Genomic DNA, 17063 nt, shown 5'->3' with positions numbered 1-17063 from the left:
TAGAGAGAGAGAGAGAGAGAGAGAGAGAGGGAGACAGAGAGAGAGAGAGAGAGAGAGAGAGAAAGAAGAGAGAGAGAGAGAGTCAGAGAGAGAGAGAAAGAAGAGAGAGAGAGAGAGTCAGAGAGAGAGAGAAAGAAGAGAGAGAGAGAGGGAGACAGAGAGAGAGAGAAAGAAGAGAGAGAGAGAGAGAGAGAGAGAGAGGGAGAGAGAGAGAGAGAAAGGAGAGAGAGAGAAAGAAGAGACAGAGAGAGAGAGAGAGCTTTGATTTGCTCATCAAGCTGATGCGTCAGTATCACTTAGAGGTGAATAAAAGATGGCAGAGGCCTGCAGGACAGGTGGTGGTCCACGCCCAGAGACCTCCCCCAGAAGAGGGTCCCCGCGATTGTAGCTTCGGCGCAGCCGCAGTCAGGTTCGGGCCACCGGACCCGTCCGGAACCAGCAGGAAGCGTTCCGGGCAGCCCTCTACTGGAGCAGACAGCTGGTCGCTTGGAGGATGTGGGAGCTGATGAAGACCACTGTTCTTCTGGGTCCGGTACCGGTCCGACTGAATGAGGAGCGGAGAGAGGAGTTTACTTCAGCAATAGTGTGACTCATGCAGGGGGTGGAGCTTAGTGTAAAAAAAAACTTCGTTTGAACATTCTCTGTGATGTTTAAAAAAACAGTATCAGCTGGTTACCTGCAGCAGGTGTGTGTGTGTGTGTGTGTGTGTGTGGGAGGGGCTGGTTACCTGCAGCAGGTGTGTGTGTGTGTGTGTGTGTGTGGGAGGGGCTGGTTACCTGCAGCAGGTGTGTGTGTGTGTGTGTGTGTGTGTGTGTGGGAGGGGCTGGTTACCTGCAGCAGGTGTGTGTGTGTGTGTGTGTGTGTGTGGGAGGGGCTGGTTACCTGCAGCAGGTGTGTCTGATCACACAGGTGTGATGAAGGAGCAGCTCAGCAGGTCTGGGCGGGTCGTGGTTCTGAGCAGACATGCTGCTGCGGGTCTCCTGCCTCCTGATGCTCTGTCTGGTTTCTCTGCCAGCAGGTGAGGAACACACCTGGACCTCAGTGGGCTCCTTCACTTCAGTTTCTGGTTCCTGAAAAATGTCCTGAACAGAACCTCAACGAACTGGTCTGATCTTCTTCCTCCAGGTGGAACCGTGATCGTGACCCGGGATCTGCTGAACGTGACCCTAAACGGAACCCGGTCAGAACATTCCACCTTTTCCTCTCAGTTTGGTTTCAGCGGTGAGTCCGAACAGAACTTGGGTTTAGTTTCTAAAACAGAAAATATTTAGTTTTAGTTTTTCAAAGTTCGCTTCCCGGTCCGGGTCTGGGTCTGGGTCCAGGTCTGGGTCCAGGTCTGTAATCAGTGGGTTACTGGTTCCCACCCAGGCTCTGCAGTCATCACCCCCCCCCCCCCCCCCCCCCCCCACCTGCTGGTGGTGGTTCGAGGGACCGGTGACGCCTGTGCTCGGCAGCCCCGCCTCCATCAGCTGTGGCTACATGTAGCTCATCACCAGCAGCGTGTGAAGGGGTGAATGACTGCAGAGTCCTCTGACTGGAAGGTGCTACACAAGGACAGGTTGTTCCTCCTTTCCCTCCCTCACCTGCTCAGTGTTTTCCCAGCATCCTCTCTGTCTGTCTGCACATGCTCAGATGTGGCGGGCGTGCGCTGCTTCCCCCCCGAGCAGGAGGCGGAGACCAGGATCATCGGGGGTCAGGAGGCCTGGGCCCATTCCTGGCCCTGGCAGGTCTCCCTCCAGTTCTCCTCCATGTCCGCCTGCGGGGGGGCCATCATCGGACCACTGTGGGTCATCTCTGCTGCTCACTGCTTCATAAGGTCAGAGGTCACTGCTGTTGCCACGGCAACCGACGGAAAGGCTTTCTGTATGTTGGTTCTGATTCTAAACTGTTGGAGATCAGGTTCAAGTCCCTGAGCTCGGTACCGGTAGTAAACGGTCCAAACCCATTCACAGGTACAACACCGTCTCTCTCTGGAAGGTTCTGGCCGGGAAGCACGACCTGGATAAGCCCCAAGAACCCGAAGAGCAGGTGAGCGAAACAGAAAGTTCTGGTTCTGTGGAGGAGAACCCAGACCCGGGGTTCTGGTGAGCTCAGAACCACTTGTTTTTCTCCTGCAGCTGGTGGATGTGACCCGGATCATCAGCCACCACCAGTATGACACCAGAACCAAAGAGAGTGACGTGGCGCTGGTGAAACTGGACCGCCCGCTGGTCTTCAACCAGTTTGTCCGACCCATTGACCTCTGGATGACCCCTCTGCCCGACCTGATGAGGTGCACCATCACCGGCTGGGGCTCCACACGAGAGAGTGAGCAAGAACGGTTTGGACTTGTGGGGGTGGGGAAGGAGAGAACCAACGCTGTGGGTTCTGTTGTCTCCAGACGGGCCTCGGATCAACCGGCTGCAGGAGGTCAACGTCAGCATCCTGTCGTCCGTCGACTGTAACGAGTACTACGGCGGCCGCGTCCGGGCCTCCATGTTCTGCGCTGGAAAGGACGAAGGCGGAGCTGACGCCTGTCAGGTAGAACCAGAACCGAGTGGGCCTACAACCAGAACTTCTGGTCAGAGCCCTGTCGGCCCTCGCGGCTGAGCGGAATCTTGTGGACCGGGTTCTGATTGGATCGCCGTCACGAGTTTGTGTTGTTCTGTCTGTTGGGTCGGTTTCAGGGGGATTCTGGAGGCCCGCTGTCCTGCTTCACCGGAACCAGACACGAGCTGGCGGGCCTGGTGAGCTGGGGGGTCGGCTGTGGTCGAGCCAAGAGACCGGGAGTCTACACCAAAGTCCAGGAGCACGTGGAGTGGATCTCTGGGATCATGAGTGAGTCTGGACCCGGCCTGATACCTCTGGTGTGTTGCAGCTGATGGTTCTGCTCTAACGTGGTTCTGACCCTACTCAGATGACGAGAACGAGAATGAGGAGGAGAACTTCGATGAAGGTTTGTGTTCCGGTGGTTTTGGGTCCGAGAACCGGTCCGCCTCACTCACATCTGTCCCCCCTGCTGGACCGGACCTGCAGCTGAGAACAGGTGCGGTCGGCAGCGATCTACCTGTGAAGGCGTTCCAGGTGTGGCCGGGATCTCGGTGTCACCAGACCGGGTTGTGAAGGTGGAGAACCTGACGGAGTCCTGCCCGTCCTCCTGGCCCTGGATGGTCAGCCTCCAGTCCAGCGGACAGCACTACTGCAGCGGGGTTCTGGTCCAACACCGCTGGGTCGTCACCGCCAAGCACTGCAGCGTCAGGTGAGCCAGAACCAGACGATGCTCCTGTTAAACCGGTACCAGTTGGACCTGACTCTGGTCTCCACACAGCGCCAAGGAAGATGTTGTGGTGTTTGGACTTCAGGACCTGAGTCAGAGGGCTGTCCAGACCATCCTGGTGGACGAGGTCTTCAGTCCTCTCCACGACACCAGCTTCCCCCCCCAGGCAGACCTGGCGCTGGTCCGCCTCAGCATCCCGGCCAGATTCGGCAAGGAAAAGTTCTGCTTCTGTCCAAAAGTCCAACCGGCTGAAGTTAAGCTTCCTGTTTTTGTCTCCAGGGCCAAAGGTGTCTCCGATTTGTGTCCCGGAGGAGGACGAGGAGCTGGACCAGAGCTGGACCTGCATCACAGCCGGGTGGGGAAAGTCCAAGGCAACAGGTGGGGGTCCGGGGAGTCCAGGTCCTGGAGGTTCTGCTGGGTCTCTGGATCTTCTAACGGAACCGTCTGCCCCGTTTAGGGAACCTGGACCCAAACAAGCAGCACAACGCCGAGCTGACCCTGGTCAACGAGACCGCCTGTGCCCTGAAGTGGGGCGACTTCATCAGCGACGCCCACATCTGCTCCCACCCGGCCGGGTCGGCCTCCTGCATGGTAACCGTCTTCTAGCAGGTTCTACGGGTCCGACAGGAACCTGCTTCAGACCAACCAGAACCTTCAGGGCTAGTCTGAGGCTCTGAGACCCAAACCTGGTTCTGTTCTCGTCTGCAGGGCGACTCGGGAGCGCCTCTGTTCTGTCGGAAACGGGACGTCTACTTCCTGTTTGGGGTGGTGACGTGGGGCAGCTGGCGCTGCGGCGCCGACAAGCCCGCCATCTTCACCAGAGTTCCCGAGTTTCACTCCTGGATGGACGACGTGATGGACGACATCTGACCGGACCGCTACCGACCCGTCTGTTTTTATCTGTTTGTTCTAAATTAATAAAGTGGTTCTGAAAGGTGTTAACCAAGTCTGGTTCTAGATGGATGAACGGGAAAACCCAAACACGTTTTCACATCTTTAACTTTATTCACACTTAAAATGCTCAAACTGCAGAAGTTCTGTTAGAACCAGAACACAGCACTCCCAGGAAAAACCAGAACCCGTTCTGGTTCTGGTCCAAATCCCTCACAGATCAGGGTTCTGCAGCAGGTCATGGAAACATCCATCTACTGCCTGGTGCTGGTCCTCCACCTGCAGACAGGTCACACGGTACCGTCCCATTCTCACCAAACTTCTACATGTTTACTCGGAACATTGACCCGACTCACGGTGGCAACCGGTGCTTCTGACCCGATGGGTTCTGGTTCTGCCAGGTCTGCTTCATAAACCGGGTTACAGATGCTGCGGCTGCCATTGGAGGCTGCAGCGTCTTCCTCTTCATCCTGTCAGCAGAACCAGACCGTCAGAACCCAGACCCGTCTCTGGTCCAAACTCAGTTTGAAATGATCAGAATTCTTATAAAAATGTGAACCAAGGCGGTCCTGGAGGTCCGATATCCAGCATGTTTTAGTTGTAACCCTGTGATCAACGGGCTTCTGCAGAGCCCGAGGAGCTGCTGCACGGGAACCGCTGGATACCGGCCCCCCGGGCCCAGAAATGGAACGCCCCTGGTGTAAACCTTCATACGCTCAACAAAAATATAAACCCAACACCTTTTGTTTCTGCTCTGATTTTTCATGAGTTGGACTTAAAGATCTAAAACTCATTCCAGATACACAACATCACCATTTCTCTCAAACACTGTTCACAAATCAGTCTAAATGTGTGATAGTGAGCACTTCTGCTCTGCTGAGATAATCCATCCCACCTCACAGGTGTGCCACATCAAGATGCTGATCTGACATGAGTAGTGCACAGGTGTACCTTATACTGCCCACAATAAAAGGCCACTCTGGAATGTGCAGTTCATTGCTTTATTGGGGGTCTGGGGACTCAGAACCAGTCAGTATCTGGTGTGACCACCATTTGCCTCATGCAGTGCAACACACCTTCGCATACAGTTTATCAGATTGCCAGTTGTGGCCTGTGGAATGTTGGTCCACTCCTCTCCAATGGCTGTGTGAAGTTGTTGGATATTAGTGGGAACTGGTACACGCTGTCGTATACGCCGGTCAAGCACATCCCAAACATGCTTAATGGGTGACATGTCCGGTGAGTATGCTGGCCATGCAAGAACTGGGACATTTTCAGCTTCCAAGAATTGTGTACAGATCCTTGCAACATGGAGCCGTGCATTATCTTGCTGAAACATGAGGTGATGTTCATGGATGTACGGCACAACAATGGGCCTCAGGATCTCATCACGGTATCTCTGTGCATTCAAAATGCCATCAATAAAATGCACCTGTGTTCTTCGTCCATAACAGATGCCGGCCCATACCATAACCCCACCACCACCATGGGCCACTCGATCCACAACACTGACATCAGCAAAGCGCTCACCCACACGACACCACACACACTGTCTGCCATCTGCCCTGAACAATGTAAACCGAGATTCATCCGTGAAGAGAACACCTCTCCAACGTGCCAGACGCCATCGAATGTGAGCACTTGCCCACTCAAGTCTGTTACGGCGACGAGCTGGAGTCAGGTCAAGACCCCGATGAGGACGACGAGCATGCAGTTGAGCTTCCCTGAGACGGTTTCTGACAGTTTGTGCAGAAATTGTTTGGTTATGCAAACCAATTGTTTCAGCAGCTGTCTGAGTGGCTGGTCTCAGACGATCTTGGAGGTGAACCTGCTGGATGTGGAGGTCCTGGGCTGGTGTGGTTACACGTCGTCTGCGGTTGTGAGGTCGGTTGGATGTACTGCCATATTCTCTGAAACGCCTTTGGAGACGGCTTATGGTGGAGAAATGAACATTCGATGCACGAGCAACAGATATGGTTGACATTCCTGCTGTCACCATGCCAACTGCACGCTCCCTCAATGCTTGTGGCATCTGTGGCATTTTGCTGTGAGACAAAACCGCACATTCCAGGGTGGCCTTTTATTGTGGGCAGTATAAGGTACACCTGTGCACTACTCATGATGTCAGATCAGCATCTTGATGTGGCACACCTGTGAGGTGGGATGGATTATCTCAGCAAAGCAGAAGTGCTCACTATCACACATTTAGACTGATTTGTGAACAACGTTTGAGAGAAATGGTGATATTGTGTATCTGGAATGAATTTTAGATCTTTAAGTCCATCTCATGAAAAATCGGAGCAGAAACTAAGGTGTTGCGTTTATATTTTTGTTGAGTGTAGTTTTGTCCCTCTCAGCTCTCCGTAGAGCAAACTCACCTTGAAGTAGTGGAAGTGGAACGGTTTGCTTTTCCGGCTGCAGAAGTGATATCCGACGAAGATGATTCCTGACACCAGAACCACCAGCAGAACCACTCCCACCCCCATCCCGGCCCGGTGCACCACCTGCATCTGCACGGCCAGTCAGATTCGGGTCAGAGGTCAGCAGGTCAAATGGGAACAAGAAATCTTGATATCACTTACTTCCTGATGTGGGGGCGGGGCTACCAGAGGGCTTTCCAGTATGTGGATGATTCCATTTGAAGCTGGAATGTCGGAGTCGATGACGAATCGTCCGCTGATGAAACGGGAAGACTGCAGAAGGATCAAAGTTCTCCTCAGACCTAAACCGAGTTTTAATCCTATCGGAGGGACGTGGGGGCAGGCTGTCTCACCAGAGTGGATGGGTCCAGCATGTTGGACACTCCCAGGACGGTTAGACTGCCGACACGAGTCCTGATCCGAGTCCCGTTCCTCAGCTGGCTGAGTGGAAGAATCTGACCCTCTGACAGGTGGAACTCGATGTCCCGCTGAGACAGGGTCTGTGGGGGTGGACGAGCGAAGATGAAGGCGAGGACGCGTCAGCAGCCTCGGGTGGACGCACTGGGACTCACCTGGTTGTCCTGCAGGCCGCTGTTGTCGGGGACAAACAGGGTGGACAGAAGCGCCGGGTCCTCGAGTCTCTTCACAAACTGCCGACCAGACTGGGACACCTGTGAGTAGTTCAGGACTTGCTGTGGGAGGAGAGGGAGAGGGTCAGGGTCCGGGTCCGGGTCTGAGGAGGACCAGTTTCACTCACCGTGAGGAAGTTGGAGAGGGCCGGTGAAGATCTGAGGACCTGTAGCAGGTTACCTGCACAGGTGGAACCATCTCCTACGTAACCGGGTTTACACTCACACTTCACCTCTGGAACACACACGCACGCACGCACGCACGCACGCACACACACACGCACGCACGCACGCACGCACGCACGCACACACACACACCTGATCACACTCAGCCATGGTAATTCTTGGTCATTATGTTATAGCTAATTAGTACTTGACTCCGCCCATTTTACAGCCCCCTCTGACCTTTGACCCTGTAGCAGAAGGCGTCCCAGGTCTCGTTCAGGTTGCGGGTGCCGTAGTCCACGATGCCGAGGTGTCCAAAGCCACACTTTGGGTTGACGTAGGTGGTGGGATAGGCGACCCGGTTCTGGTCCAACCAGCCAGCAGAACACAAGTGCATCCCACCCTGTCCATCAACCCAGATGAATGAGTGAGTCGCCTCCAGCAGGAGGCAGAGGCGTGGTGAGTTCACTGACCTGCTGAGCGTAGTACAGCTGAGTGTAGGTCGCCAGGCTGCCCCCCTCTGCAGTGCAGGCCCGTTGGGCCGCAGTAAAGTTCAGCTTGTACTGACCCCTACTGGACTGGTAGTGGAACACGCCCAGGGTTCTGTCTGCAACAGGAAAATCGGAACACCCAACGGGTCAGAACCAGAGCATGGCTCTACTGGTCACCTCTCGCTGTTGCTCAGTGGTGGTGCCTGTCAGAGTGTCCCTGGGCAGCTGTGTGTGTGCATGTGTGCGTGTGTGAGTGAGTGAGTGAGTGAGTGAGTGTGTGTGTGTGTGTGTGTGCATGTGTGTGCATGTGTGTGCATGTGTGCGTGTGTGTGCGTGTGTGCGTGTGTGTGTGTGCATGTGTGCGTGTGTGTGCGTGTGTGCGTGTGTGCGTGAGTGTGTGTGTGTGTGTGTGTGTGCGTGCGTGCATGTGTGTGTGTGTGTGCGTGCGTGCACGTGTGCGTGCGTGTGTGTGTGTTCTACCAAAGAGCAGACATGAAGAAGGTGAGTATGGAACTGCTCTGTGTGTATGTGTGTGTGTGTGTGTGTGTGTGTGTGTGGGGGGGGGTCCTGGGGCATGGCTGCGTTTAGAGTTCCAGGCTGGTGAGAAAGTACCTGTACATGTTGATGGTACTATAATACTATACGTGATGGAGTACACATCCTGTCATGTCTCTAATCCATCATGAACACCGACTACAGAGAAATCCTCTGATGCATCCATGCTGTTCAGTACCACACCTGGATGATGTCACTAGTTACTACAGAACCAATCAGCTGGCAGAGCTGCTGGTGAACGTGTGAGCTGCAGAACTTGTTGAACTACGTGACTCGACTTAAGGAACAAAGTAGAATCCAGCTGCTGTTGTTTATTTGTTGTTGTTTATAGAAACTGAATGTATCTGCAGGGCTTCAGGCCCAGGGCGGTTTTAGAGCTCAGACCGAACCTCATCCAGACCTTAGAGATGACATAAAATCAACAATAATATTTAAAGATCAGTTATCTGTGGACACTCTTCTACTTGATGTTGTCCAGCTGAAGCAGACATCTGCTCACGTCTAGCAGCTGAGCTGTGGGAGAAAATATTCAGGTTATTTAATCTGATCTTCCATCAGCGGTGGGTTCAGTGCATCACCTCATATTAATTATAAACTATAAATAAGCACAACTTGGATCCGCGGCTCATATGAAACCAGAACCAGAGCGAGCCGCGGGAGCGAGATTGTACTGAGTGAGTGGGTTTTTGCAACTTGGGCGGTGCGGAGCAGTGGAGAAATGCGTTTCTACAGCGGAACCAACTGGAATACTGACGTAACACCGGAGCGTGGAGGTGCGGGTTTCTATTGGCAACAGTAAAGGAAGAGGGCAAACACAGCAGGAGAAACACGGAGGGGCCGGACTTATGGTGACATGTTGGAGCTAAACTTCAGCACAGGTGTGGCTGTTAAAACACCCACATCCCCCACAGGTGTGACGCAGATGTGACGCAGATGTGACGCAGGTGTGATGCAGGTGTGATGCAGGTGTGACGCAGATGTGACGCAGGTGGGATGCAGGTGTGACGCAGATGTGACGCAGGTGTGATGCAGGTGTGACGCAGATGTGATGCAGGTGTGATGCAGGTGTGACGCAGGTGTGACGCAGATGTGACGAAGGTGTGATGCAGGTGTGATGCAGGTGTGATGCAGGTGTGACGCAGGTGTGACACAGGTGTGACGCAGAAGTGACACAGGTGTGATGCAGGTGTGACACAGGTGTGATGCAGATGTGACACAAGTGTGACGCAGGTGTGATGCAGGTGTGATGCAATTGTGGCACAGATGTGACGCAGGTGTGACTCAGGTGTGACGCAGGTGTGACACAGGTGTGACGCAGAAGTGACACAGGTGTGATGCAGGTGTGACACAGGTGTGATGCAGATGTGACACAAGTGTGACGCAGGTGTGATGCAGGTGTGATGCAATTGTGGCACAGGTGTGATGCAGATGTGACACAAGTGTGACGCAGGTGTGATGCAGGTGTGACACAGGTGTGATGCAGGTGTGATGCAGGTGTGACACAGGTGTGACGCAGGTGTGACGCAGGTGTGACACAGGTGTGACGCAGGTGTGACGCAGGTGTGATGCAGGTGTGACACAGGTGTGATGCAATTGTGGCACAGTTGTGATGCAGGTGTGATGCAGGTGTGACACAGGTGTGATGCAGGTGTGACGCAGGTGTGATGCAGGTGTGACACAGGTGTGATGCAATTGTGGCACAGGTGTGATGCAGATGTGACACAGGTGTGACGCAGGTGTGATGCAGGTGCGACACAGGTGTGATGCAGGTGTGACGCAGGTGTGATGCAGGTGTGACACAGGTGTGATGCAGGTGTGATGCAATTGTGGCACAGGTGTGATGCAGATGTGACACAGGTGTGACGCAGGTGTGATGCAGGTGCGACACAGGTGTGATGCAGGTGTGACACAGGTGTGATGCAGGTGTGACACAGGTGTGACGCAGGTGTGATGCAATTGTGGCACAGGTGTGATGCAGGTGTGAGACAAGTGTGACGCAGGTGTGATGCAATTGTGACACAGGTGTGATGCAGGTGTGACACAGGTGTGATGCAGGTGTGACACAGGTGTGACGCAGGTGTGATGCAGGTGTGACACAGGTGTGATGCAGGTGTGACGCAGGTGTGACACAGGTGTGATGCAGGTGTGATGCAATTGTGGCACAGGTGTGATGCAGATGTGATACAGGTGTGATGCAGGTGTGATGCAGGTGAGACACAGGTGTGATGCAGGTGTGACACAGGCGTGACACAGATGTGACACAGGTGTGATGCAGTTGTGACGCAGGTGTGACACAGGTGTGATGCAGGTGTGATGCAGGTGTGATGCAATTGTGGCACAGGTGTGATGCAATTGTGGCACAGGTGTGATGCAGGTGTGACACAGGTGTGACGCAGGTGTGATGCAGGTGTGACACAGGTGTGATGCAGGTGTGACGCAGGTGTGACACAGGTGTGATGCAGGTGTGATGCAATTGTGGCACAGGTGTGATGCAGATGTGATACAGGTGTGATGCAGGTGTGATGCAGGTGAGACACAGGTGTGATGCAGGTGTGACACAGGCGTGACACAGATGTGACACAGGTGTGATGCAGTTGTGACGCAGGTGTGACACAGGTGTGATGCAGGTGTGATGCAGGTGTGATGCAATTGTGGCACAGGTGTGATGCAGATGTGACACAGGTGTGACGCAGGTGTGATGCAGGTGAGACACAGGTGTGATGCAGGTGTGACACAGGTGTGACACAGATGTGACACAGGTGTGATGCAGGTGTGACACAGGTGTGATGCAGGTGTGACACAGGTGTGACGCAGGTGTGATGCAGGTGCGACACAGGTGTGATGCAGGTGTGACGCAGGTGTGATGCAGGTGTGATGCAGGTTTGATGCAGGTGTGACACAGGTGTGACACAGATGTGATGCAGGTGTGATGCAGGTGTGACGCAGGTGTGATGCAGGTGTGATGCAGGTTTGATGCAGGTGTGACACAGGTGTGACACAGATGTGATGCAGGTGTGATGCAGGTGTGATACAGGTGTGACGCAGGTGTGACGCAGATGTGACGCAGGTGTGACGCAGGTGTGACGCAGATGTGACGCAGGTGTGACGCCCATGACTTATGGGTGTGTTTGTATAGAAAGTTTCAGGGTTTTTTCCCGTGTCCTGTCTGGCTGTGAAGCAAACAGAGTGGATGTCTGACAAGCCTTACAGATTTACTCTCAGGTGTAAAAATGATCCATTCCAATATGGCAGCCTGGTGTATTTTTCTCGTTCACAGTTTACCGTTATCGCTAACCACTTCCAAGCTACAACCTTTTGAAATAGTCATGTCCAAGGGTTAACTTGAGCCTGTCTTATTTTGAAAGGACGCAGGGTCTTCGCTGATGTTAGATTTCATCTTTGTGTGCATGCGCGAGTGGCTGGGTGGCAAAACCGAACACAAAATGGCCGCTGTCAACCGTAAACTTTTCAGAGGGTTTGTGGGCAGAATCCCGATAAATGAACACTTCACCATCTAAATACAGGAGGAGGTTTAGAGAGAAGCTTGTGATCTGTGCTGAAGACACAAGCGAATGTATTTAAAACCCGTGTGAGCTCTGGGACGAGGGAACACGTTGGTCCCATTCGCTGGTGTGTTTTTCACAAGTCTGCTGGGGAGACGTAGTCCTATTCCAGAGAAAGCCCTGGGCCCTTCACTCATAATTAAAGGCTTCCAAACGTCTGGAGGCCTACGATGATTTAGTTTTACGGAAAGTTGAGCCGATCTCTCCTGAAACAGAAGCCGTGGTCGTGCTCATAGTAGCAGTTAGCTCTGAGAGCAGAGCCACAGCGGTACATCACCTGTGGGTGACGCCCTCACAGCGACTGCAAAGCCGGTAAGACTTCTTTAATCCGTCCTTATTTATTTATTATTATTATCATTATTATTATCATTATTATTATTATTATTATTATTATAATGATGGCTGAATGAGACGCCTGCATCAGAACAGGAAAGCAACACGACTCTGTGGATTTAAATTACAAACATCTTCTCTAATGAACAAATGCGTAGTCACAAGGACTTACCGGCAACGAAATGAGCCTCACAAACTGTCCGTTGTTTCAGGAATCCGGTTGTCTTCCTGGTGTCCGCGGTGCTTCCTGTCATCTCTTTCGTATTCCGCGGTCTTTTACGGACGAAATTCCAACAAAAGTTTTACCAAGCCTCCCGCGGGCCGAACTGTCAACCACAGAGCCAGAATGATCGATCTGCCTCCCTAAATCCTCCTCCGAGCGTGCTAAACTACTGAATTATAGGCTAAATGCGCCGTTTCCTGCCACACACTACCGTGATGCAACGCGACAAATGTAAACATTGACGTCACAAAAGATTCCCATTGTTAAGGTAACTTTTTAGCTAACAAGCCTTCAGTTTAGCGCCGGTGTTAGAGGTACCGAACGACAGAATCAAATGCAGAAGTGGCCGTTTGCAACGCAGAACTTCCTTGGATTACCTTTTTAAAACATTTGCTGTGCTGCAGCGCGATTCTGAGCGGATCCGGTTCGGTTCTGTGCACCGTCTGCATCCACACACACACACGCCGAGTCTGACCTCACCATCTGGGGAGTTTGTCTTACCACGGCTGGTGTCCTGTCCTGTTTACGAGTCTGGAAGCCACGAGGTCCTCCAGAAGACGATAACAGATTCCGATCTGGTCTCAAGCCACAGATTATTTATGTTTCATGTGACGGACGTTTGGTCTGAAGTGCTTTAATAACGCCTCGACTGCTTTGCAGTAATGAATGAATCAACTTAACTTTACTCTGGAAATGCTTTAGTTCAGACCTTAAATGCACCAAATGATGTAATAATGGTTTATGATCAGTTACGTCTCTTATTAATATCAGGGTCTGAACTCATGGATGTTACATCATATTTACGGCACATCTTAAGTGAAATAAGCCTTTTCTAAACGTCTGAGAAAAGGAACTCGTCGTTAACGCCTCTTAAACTTTCTGGCTTCTGCTCGGCCCAAACAGAAGAAACGGACCTTTACAACAAAAACACGGAGGTGGAACTTCAGCGAGGAGTCCGGCCTTCATGCTAAACGGTTCTCTCATGGGGGGTCGGACCAGGTCTTTCGGTGGAACATCTCAGCTGCAGGAGCCATCTGCTTTCAGGGTCCAGCCACGTATTTGTTGAACCTGCAGAACAACTCATCAGACGTGGAGCGACCCGCCAGCCGCTCCAGGGTGTCTGACCAGCTGATCCGTGTTCTACAACGGGCCGCGACCTGTTGGATACCAGAAGTCCGATTCCACTGGACGGCGGGTGGAGTCGACTTTGCCAGACAGCCGGATCGCCGAGAACCCGTCACAAGGGAGAACCGTAGCTCTGCTCTGGTGTTGGACGGGTTCAGGTTACACATTCAGCCAGATTATTTTATAATCCCAGACATCAGATTATTCTAAGACACTTGATCAGGTCTTAATGCATCTTAGGTTCTGTTTCATCTGTTTATCCATCAGCAGACGTGACCTTAAACCATCATTTGTCCTGCATCTGCATCAGGAGCAGATTTATAGCAACACACATCTTTATAAACTATATTTGTGTCTCCGTGTCTAATTATTATAAGTGTTGTTTCCCTGGATTAACCAGAGTACCGAGTTTCATCAGCACTCATATCAAAGGATTAATAATATTGGTAATCCATACTTTATGGGTTTTATTGAATCCTTTCATCTTTTATTGATGATTTATTAAAAGTAACCACCGACATAATTAATAATATATCATAATAACGTGATAAAGACGTGATTTACTTAGAGACAGGCTAACAGTTACTGTGTGTGTGAGAATGACCGGTTAGTTGTAGAGCGCCTTGGGGGGTTGTAGAACCCTAGAAGCCATTTCCCACTTCTCTCTCTACCTCACCAGAACCTTTCGTGGTTCTACACAAAGCATCTGGTACCAGAAGCAACCTACTGGATCAGTGTCCTGGGAACACACCTTCATGATGCAGGTCAGTGCACGTGGCGTCTGAGTGGCAGCGCCCGTTGTCCTGGAGACAGCGGTTGACGGGCAGCTGTTTGACCTCACAGGTGACTCCGTCTCCGATGAAGCCGTTCTTACACGAGCACCTCCTCTTCCCCTGTCCACACACATCCATCAGCTCAGGTGGCAGGAGCAACGGTGAAAACCAGTGAAACCATCATCCTCACCGGATTCGTCATGATGCAGAGTGCATGCTCGTGGCAGCCGCCATTTTCACCAGATTTACACGGGTTAACGGTAACGCAGACAAAGCCGTCTCCAGAGAAACCTGTTGGACAGGTGCAGCTCACCTGGTCTCCGCTCTGAGAACACCTGGCCTCTTTAGCACAGCCCCCGTTCCGGATGCGACACATGTCCACCACTGCAGAGACGGAGAGGACAGCAGGGACAGAAACCCCCTCATGAGCAACGTCCCCATACTGGACAGAGACCGTGGATGGAGGGCGAAATAAGAATGTGTGTGTGTGTGTGTGTGTGTGTGTGTGCGTGTGTGTGTGTGTGTGTGTGTGTGCGTGCGTGTGTGTGTGTGTGTGTGTGTGAGTGTGTGTGTGTGTGTGTGTGTGTGTGCGTGCGTGTGTGTGTGTGTGTGTGTTTGTGTGTGAGTGTGTGTGTGTGTGTGTGTGTGTGTGCGTGTGTGTGTGTGTGTGTGTGTGCGTGCGTGTGTGTGTGTGTGTGTGTGTGTGTGTGTGAGTGTGTGTGTGTGTGTGTGTGTGTGTGCGTGCGTGTGTGTGTGTGTGTGTGTGTGTGTGTGTGAGTGTGTGTGTGTGTGTGTGTGTGTGTGCGTGTGTGTGTGTGTGTGTGTGTGTGTGCGTGTGTGTGTGTGTGTGTGTGTGTGTGTGTGTGTGCGTGCGTGTGTGTGTGTCTGTGTGTATGTGTGTGTGTGTGTGTGTGTGTGTGTGCGTGCGTGCGTGTGTGTGTGTGCGTGCGTGCGTGTGTGTGTGTGTGTGTGCGTGCGTGCGTGCGTGCGTGTGTGTGTGTGTGTGTGTGCATGTGCATTACTGAGGACGCTGGTATTTACATGTGCAGGTGAGTCCATCCCCTACATAAAATGGCCGACAGATACAGGTGTTGTTCTCTTTGCAGACTGCCTTCGGGGAGCAGGGTGGAGAGCAGCGAAACACCCCAGCTGGATGAGACAGACATGTTTAAATCCTGAGGAACCAGGTGAATCGTCTACAGGTGAATCGTCTACAGGTGAATCGTCTACAGATGAATCGTCTACAGGTGAATCGTCTACAGGTGAATCGTCTACAGGTGAATCGTCTACAGGTGAATCGTCTACAGATGAATCGTCTACAGGTGAATCGTCTACAGGTGAATCGTCTACAGGTGAATCGTCTACAGGTGAATCGTCTACAGGTGAGCTGTGAGGAGACTCACTCTGCTGAACGTCACAGCGATCTCCGCTCCATCCCTCTTCACAGAAGCACTGACCCGTTCCTCTCTGCCCGTCGTCACATGACCCGTGTTCAGAGCAGTTACAGGCTTAAAGACAAACAGGTTGATCAAACCTTCAGGTCCAGACAGTCTTGGGGAAACTCCGCCCACTGCTCACCTTTACAGGTGGGCCCATAGAACCTGCTGCTGCACAGCTCACAGGCTGTTCCCTCGAATCCTGCATCGCAGGTGCAGGTACCGTTCCCAAGGTGACCATCGTCACATTGACCATGGTTACTGCAGGAAGAGTGAACCCCACCTGGACAGACTACAGAAACCACACAGGTGATGTCACAGCTCATTAACATATTCATGATGAAGTACTTCATCCCAACTTGAACCAAAACTCCAGTTTGTTTTCAGCTGAATTTGTTGTGAAGCTGGAACCAGAACCGGAACCTCTCACCCAGACAGTCTCGTCCGTAGTAACCATGGCAACACTTGGGCTTCCAGAAGTTGACAGTGCAGATGGGTCGACAGCCGGAGTCTTTACTGATGAACTTGCTGGGAAGGTCACACTTCTGCACCTCCTGAGCATAAAACAAAACACGCGTCAGGCTCGGGCCTGACCCGTCCAGAACTGCTCTGCAGCAACTGAATCGGACCTTCTGGATGGTTCCTTTGGGACAGCGAGAGGTCTGCGTCCTGCACACGCCACAGCTCATCTACCAGAGGGAGAGACAACAGCAACCACACCTGCCTGGTCAGCACAGTCCAACAGGGAGCCTGAGTCTCCTCCCTTCCCGCTCGGCTCATGGGTCCCCGGAAGAAAGGAGAAACGTATCGGTCTTCGCAGATTAGATGAATCGGGTGCTGTGACGCGTTGCATGATGGGATGGCTGCGTTACCTTGTGTGCTATGAGCTCATGAACCTGTAGCAAATGGTACACTCGTGTTGCGTGAAGAGCCGCCATGCCAGGTCACACAACTACAAGAAGCTAAAACTTGATGACGACACAAGATATTTTGGGTTCCTGCTTGGAACAGAGGTTCTGGACAGATCACGGAAGTGAAGTGAGACACGGAGTGGCCTGGGTCGCAGCCGTCAGAAGGAATGACCCAACCGCGTGTCCCCACAGGCGTGGTTGCTCGCATCATTTTCATCTTTGTGTCAGCGATCCGACTGAATGTCCAAACCTCTGCCAAACATGGAGGTGGGTAGTGATTTACTTCAAAAGC

General features: G+C 52.5%; 2 protein-coding genes across 4 annotated transcripts in view; one reads left to right on the top strand and one right to left on the bottom strand.

The window, feature by feature from the left end:
- Positions 1 to 890: 890 nt before the first annotated feature.
- ovch1 (ovochymase 1) lies at positions 891 to 4198 on the top strand. 2 transcript variants are annotated; one of them, XM_070555502.1, is made up of 13 exons: positions 891 to 1018; positions 1126 to 1221; positions 1633 to 1816; positions 1953 to 2028; positions 2118 to 2307; positions 2381 to 2520; positions 2667 to 2817; positions 2897 to 2935; positions 3016 to 3238; positions 3308 to 3465; positions 3536 to 3634; positions 3714 to 3847; positions 3965 to 4198. In XM_070555502.1, exons 1-13 carry the CDS (start codon positions 964 to 966, stop codon positions 4124 to 4126), a joined length of 1707 nt encoding a protein of 568 aa, XP_070411603.1. In that variant the 5' UTR covers positions 891 to 963; the 3' UTR covers positions 4127 to 4198. The 2 variants fall into 2 exon arrangements, with proteins under 2 accessions (XP_070411603.1, XP_070411571.1); XM_070555470.1 differs by having other exon boundaries at positions 1603 to 1816.
- A 39-nt stretch (positions 4199 to 4237) lies between these two features.
- stab2 (stabilin 2) overlaps positions 4238 to 17063 on the bottom strand; it is a 60869-nt gene continuing 48043 nt past the window's right edge. For both annotated transcript variants that reach the window (XM_070555271.1, XM_070555287.1), the window contains exons 54-69: positions 16490 to 16549; positions 16291 to 16414; positions 16003 to 16152; positions 15828 to 15932; positions 15466 to 15573; positions 14615 to 14808; positions 14403 to 14544; positions 7835 to 7968; positions 7602 to 7764; positions 7325 to 7431; positions 7140 to 7259; positions 6921 to 7067; positions 6730 to 6840; positions 6526 to 6657; positions 4504 to 4617; positions 4238 to 4426 (exon numbers count right to left, since the gene is read on the bottom strand). In XM_070555271.1, coding sequence (XP_070411372.1) covers positions 4361 to 4426; positions 4504 to 4617; positions 6526 to 6657; positions 6730 to 6840; positions 6921 to 7067; positions 7140 to 7259; positions 7325 to 7431; positions 7602 to 7764; positions 7835 to 7968; positions 14403 to 14544; positions 14615 to 14808; positions 15466 to 15573; positions 15828 to 15932; positions 16003 to 16152; positions 16291 to 16414; positions 16490 to 16549 — 1977 coding nt within the window. In that variant the 3' untranslated portion in view covers positions 4238 to 4360. The remainder of the gene's footprint in view (positions 4427 to 4503; positions 4618 to 6525; positions 6658 to 6729; positions 6841 to 6920; positions 7068 to 7139; positions 7260 to 7324; positions 7432 to 7601; positions 7765 to 7834; positions 7969 to 14402; positions 14545 to 14614; positions 14809 to 15465; positions 15574 to 15827; positions 15933 to 16002; positions 16153 to 16290; positions 16415 to 16489; positions 16550 to 17063) is intronic.

The sequence above is a fragment of the Nothobranchius furzeri genome, chromosome 1 (genome assembly GCF_043380555.1).
Source record: "Nothobranchius furzeri strain GRZ-AD chromosome 1, NfurGRZ-RIMD1, whole genome shotgun sequence".
In the NCBI taxonomy this organism is placed as follows: domain Eukaryota; kingdom Metazoa; phylum Chordata; class Actinopteri; order Cyprinodontiformes; family Nothobranchiidae; genus Nothobranchius; species Nothobranchius furzeri.
This window is presented reverse-complemented; position numbering and strand designations above follow the sequence as displayed.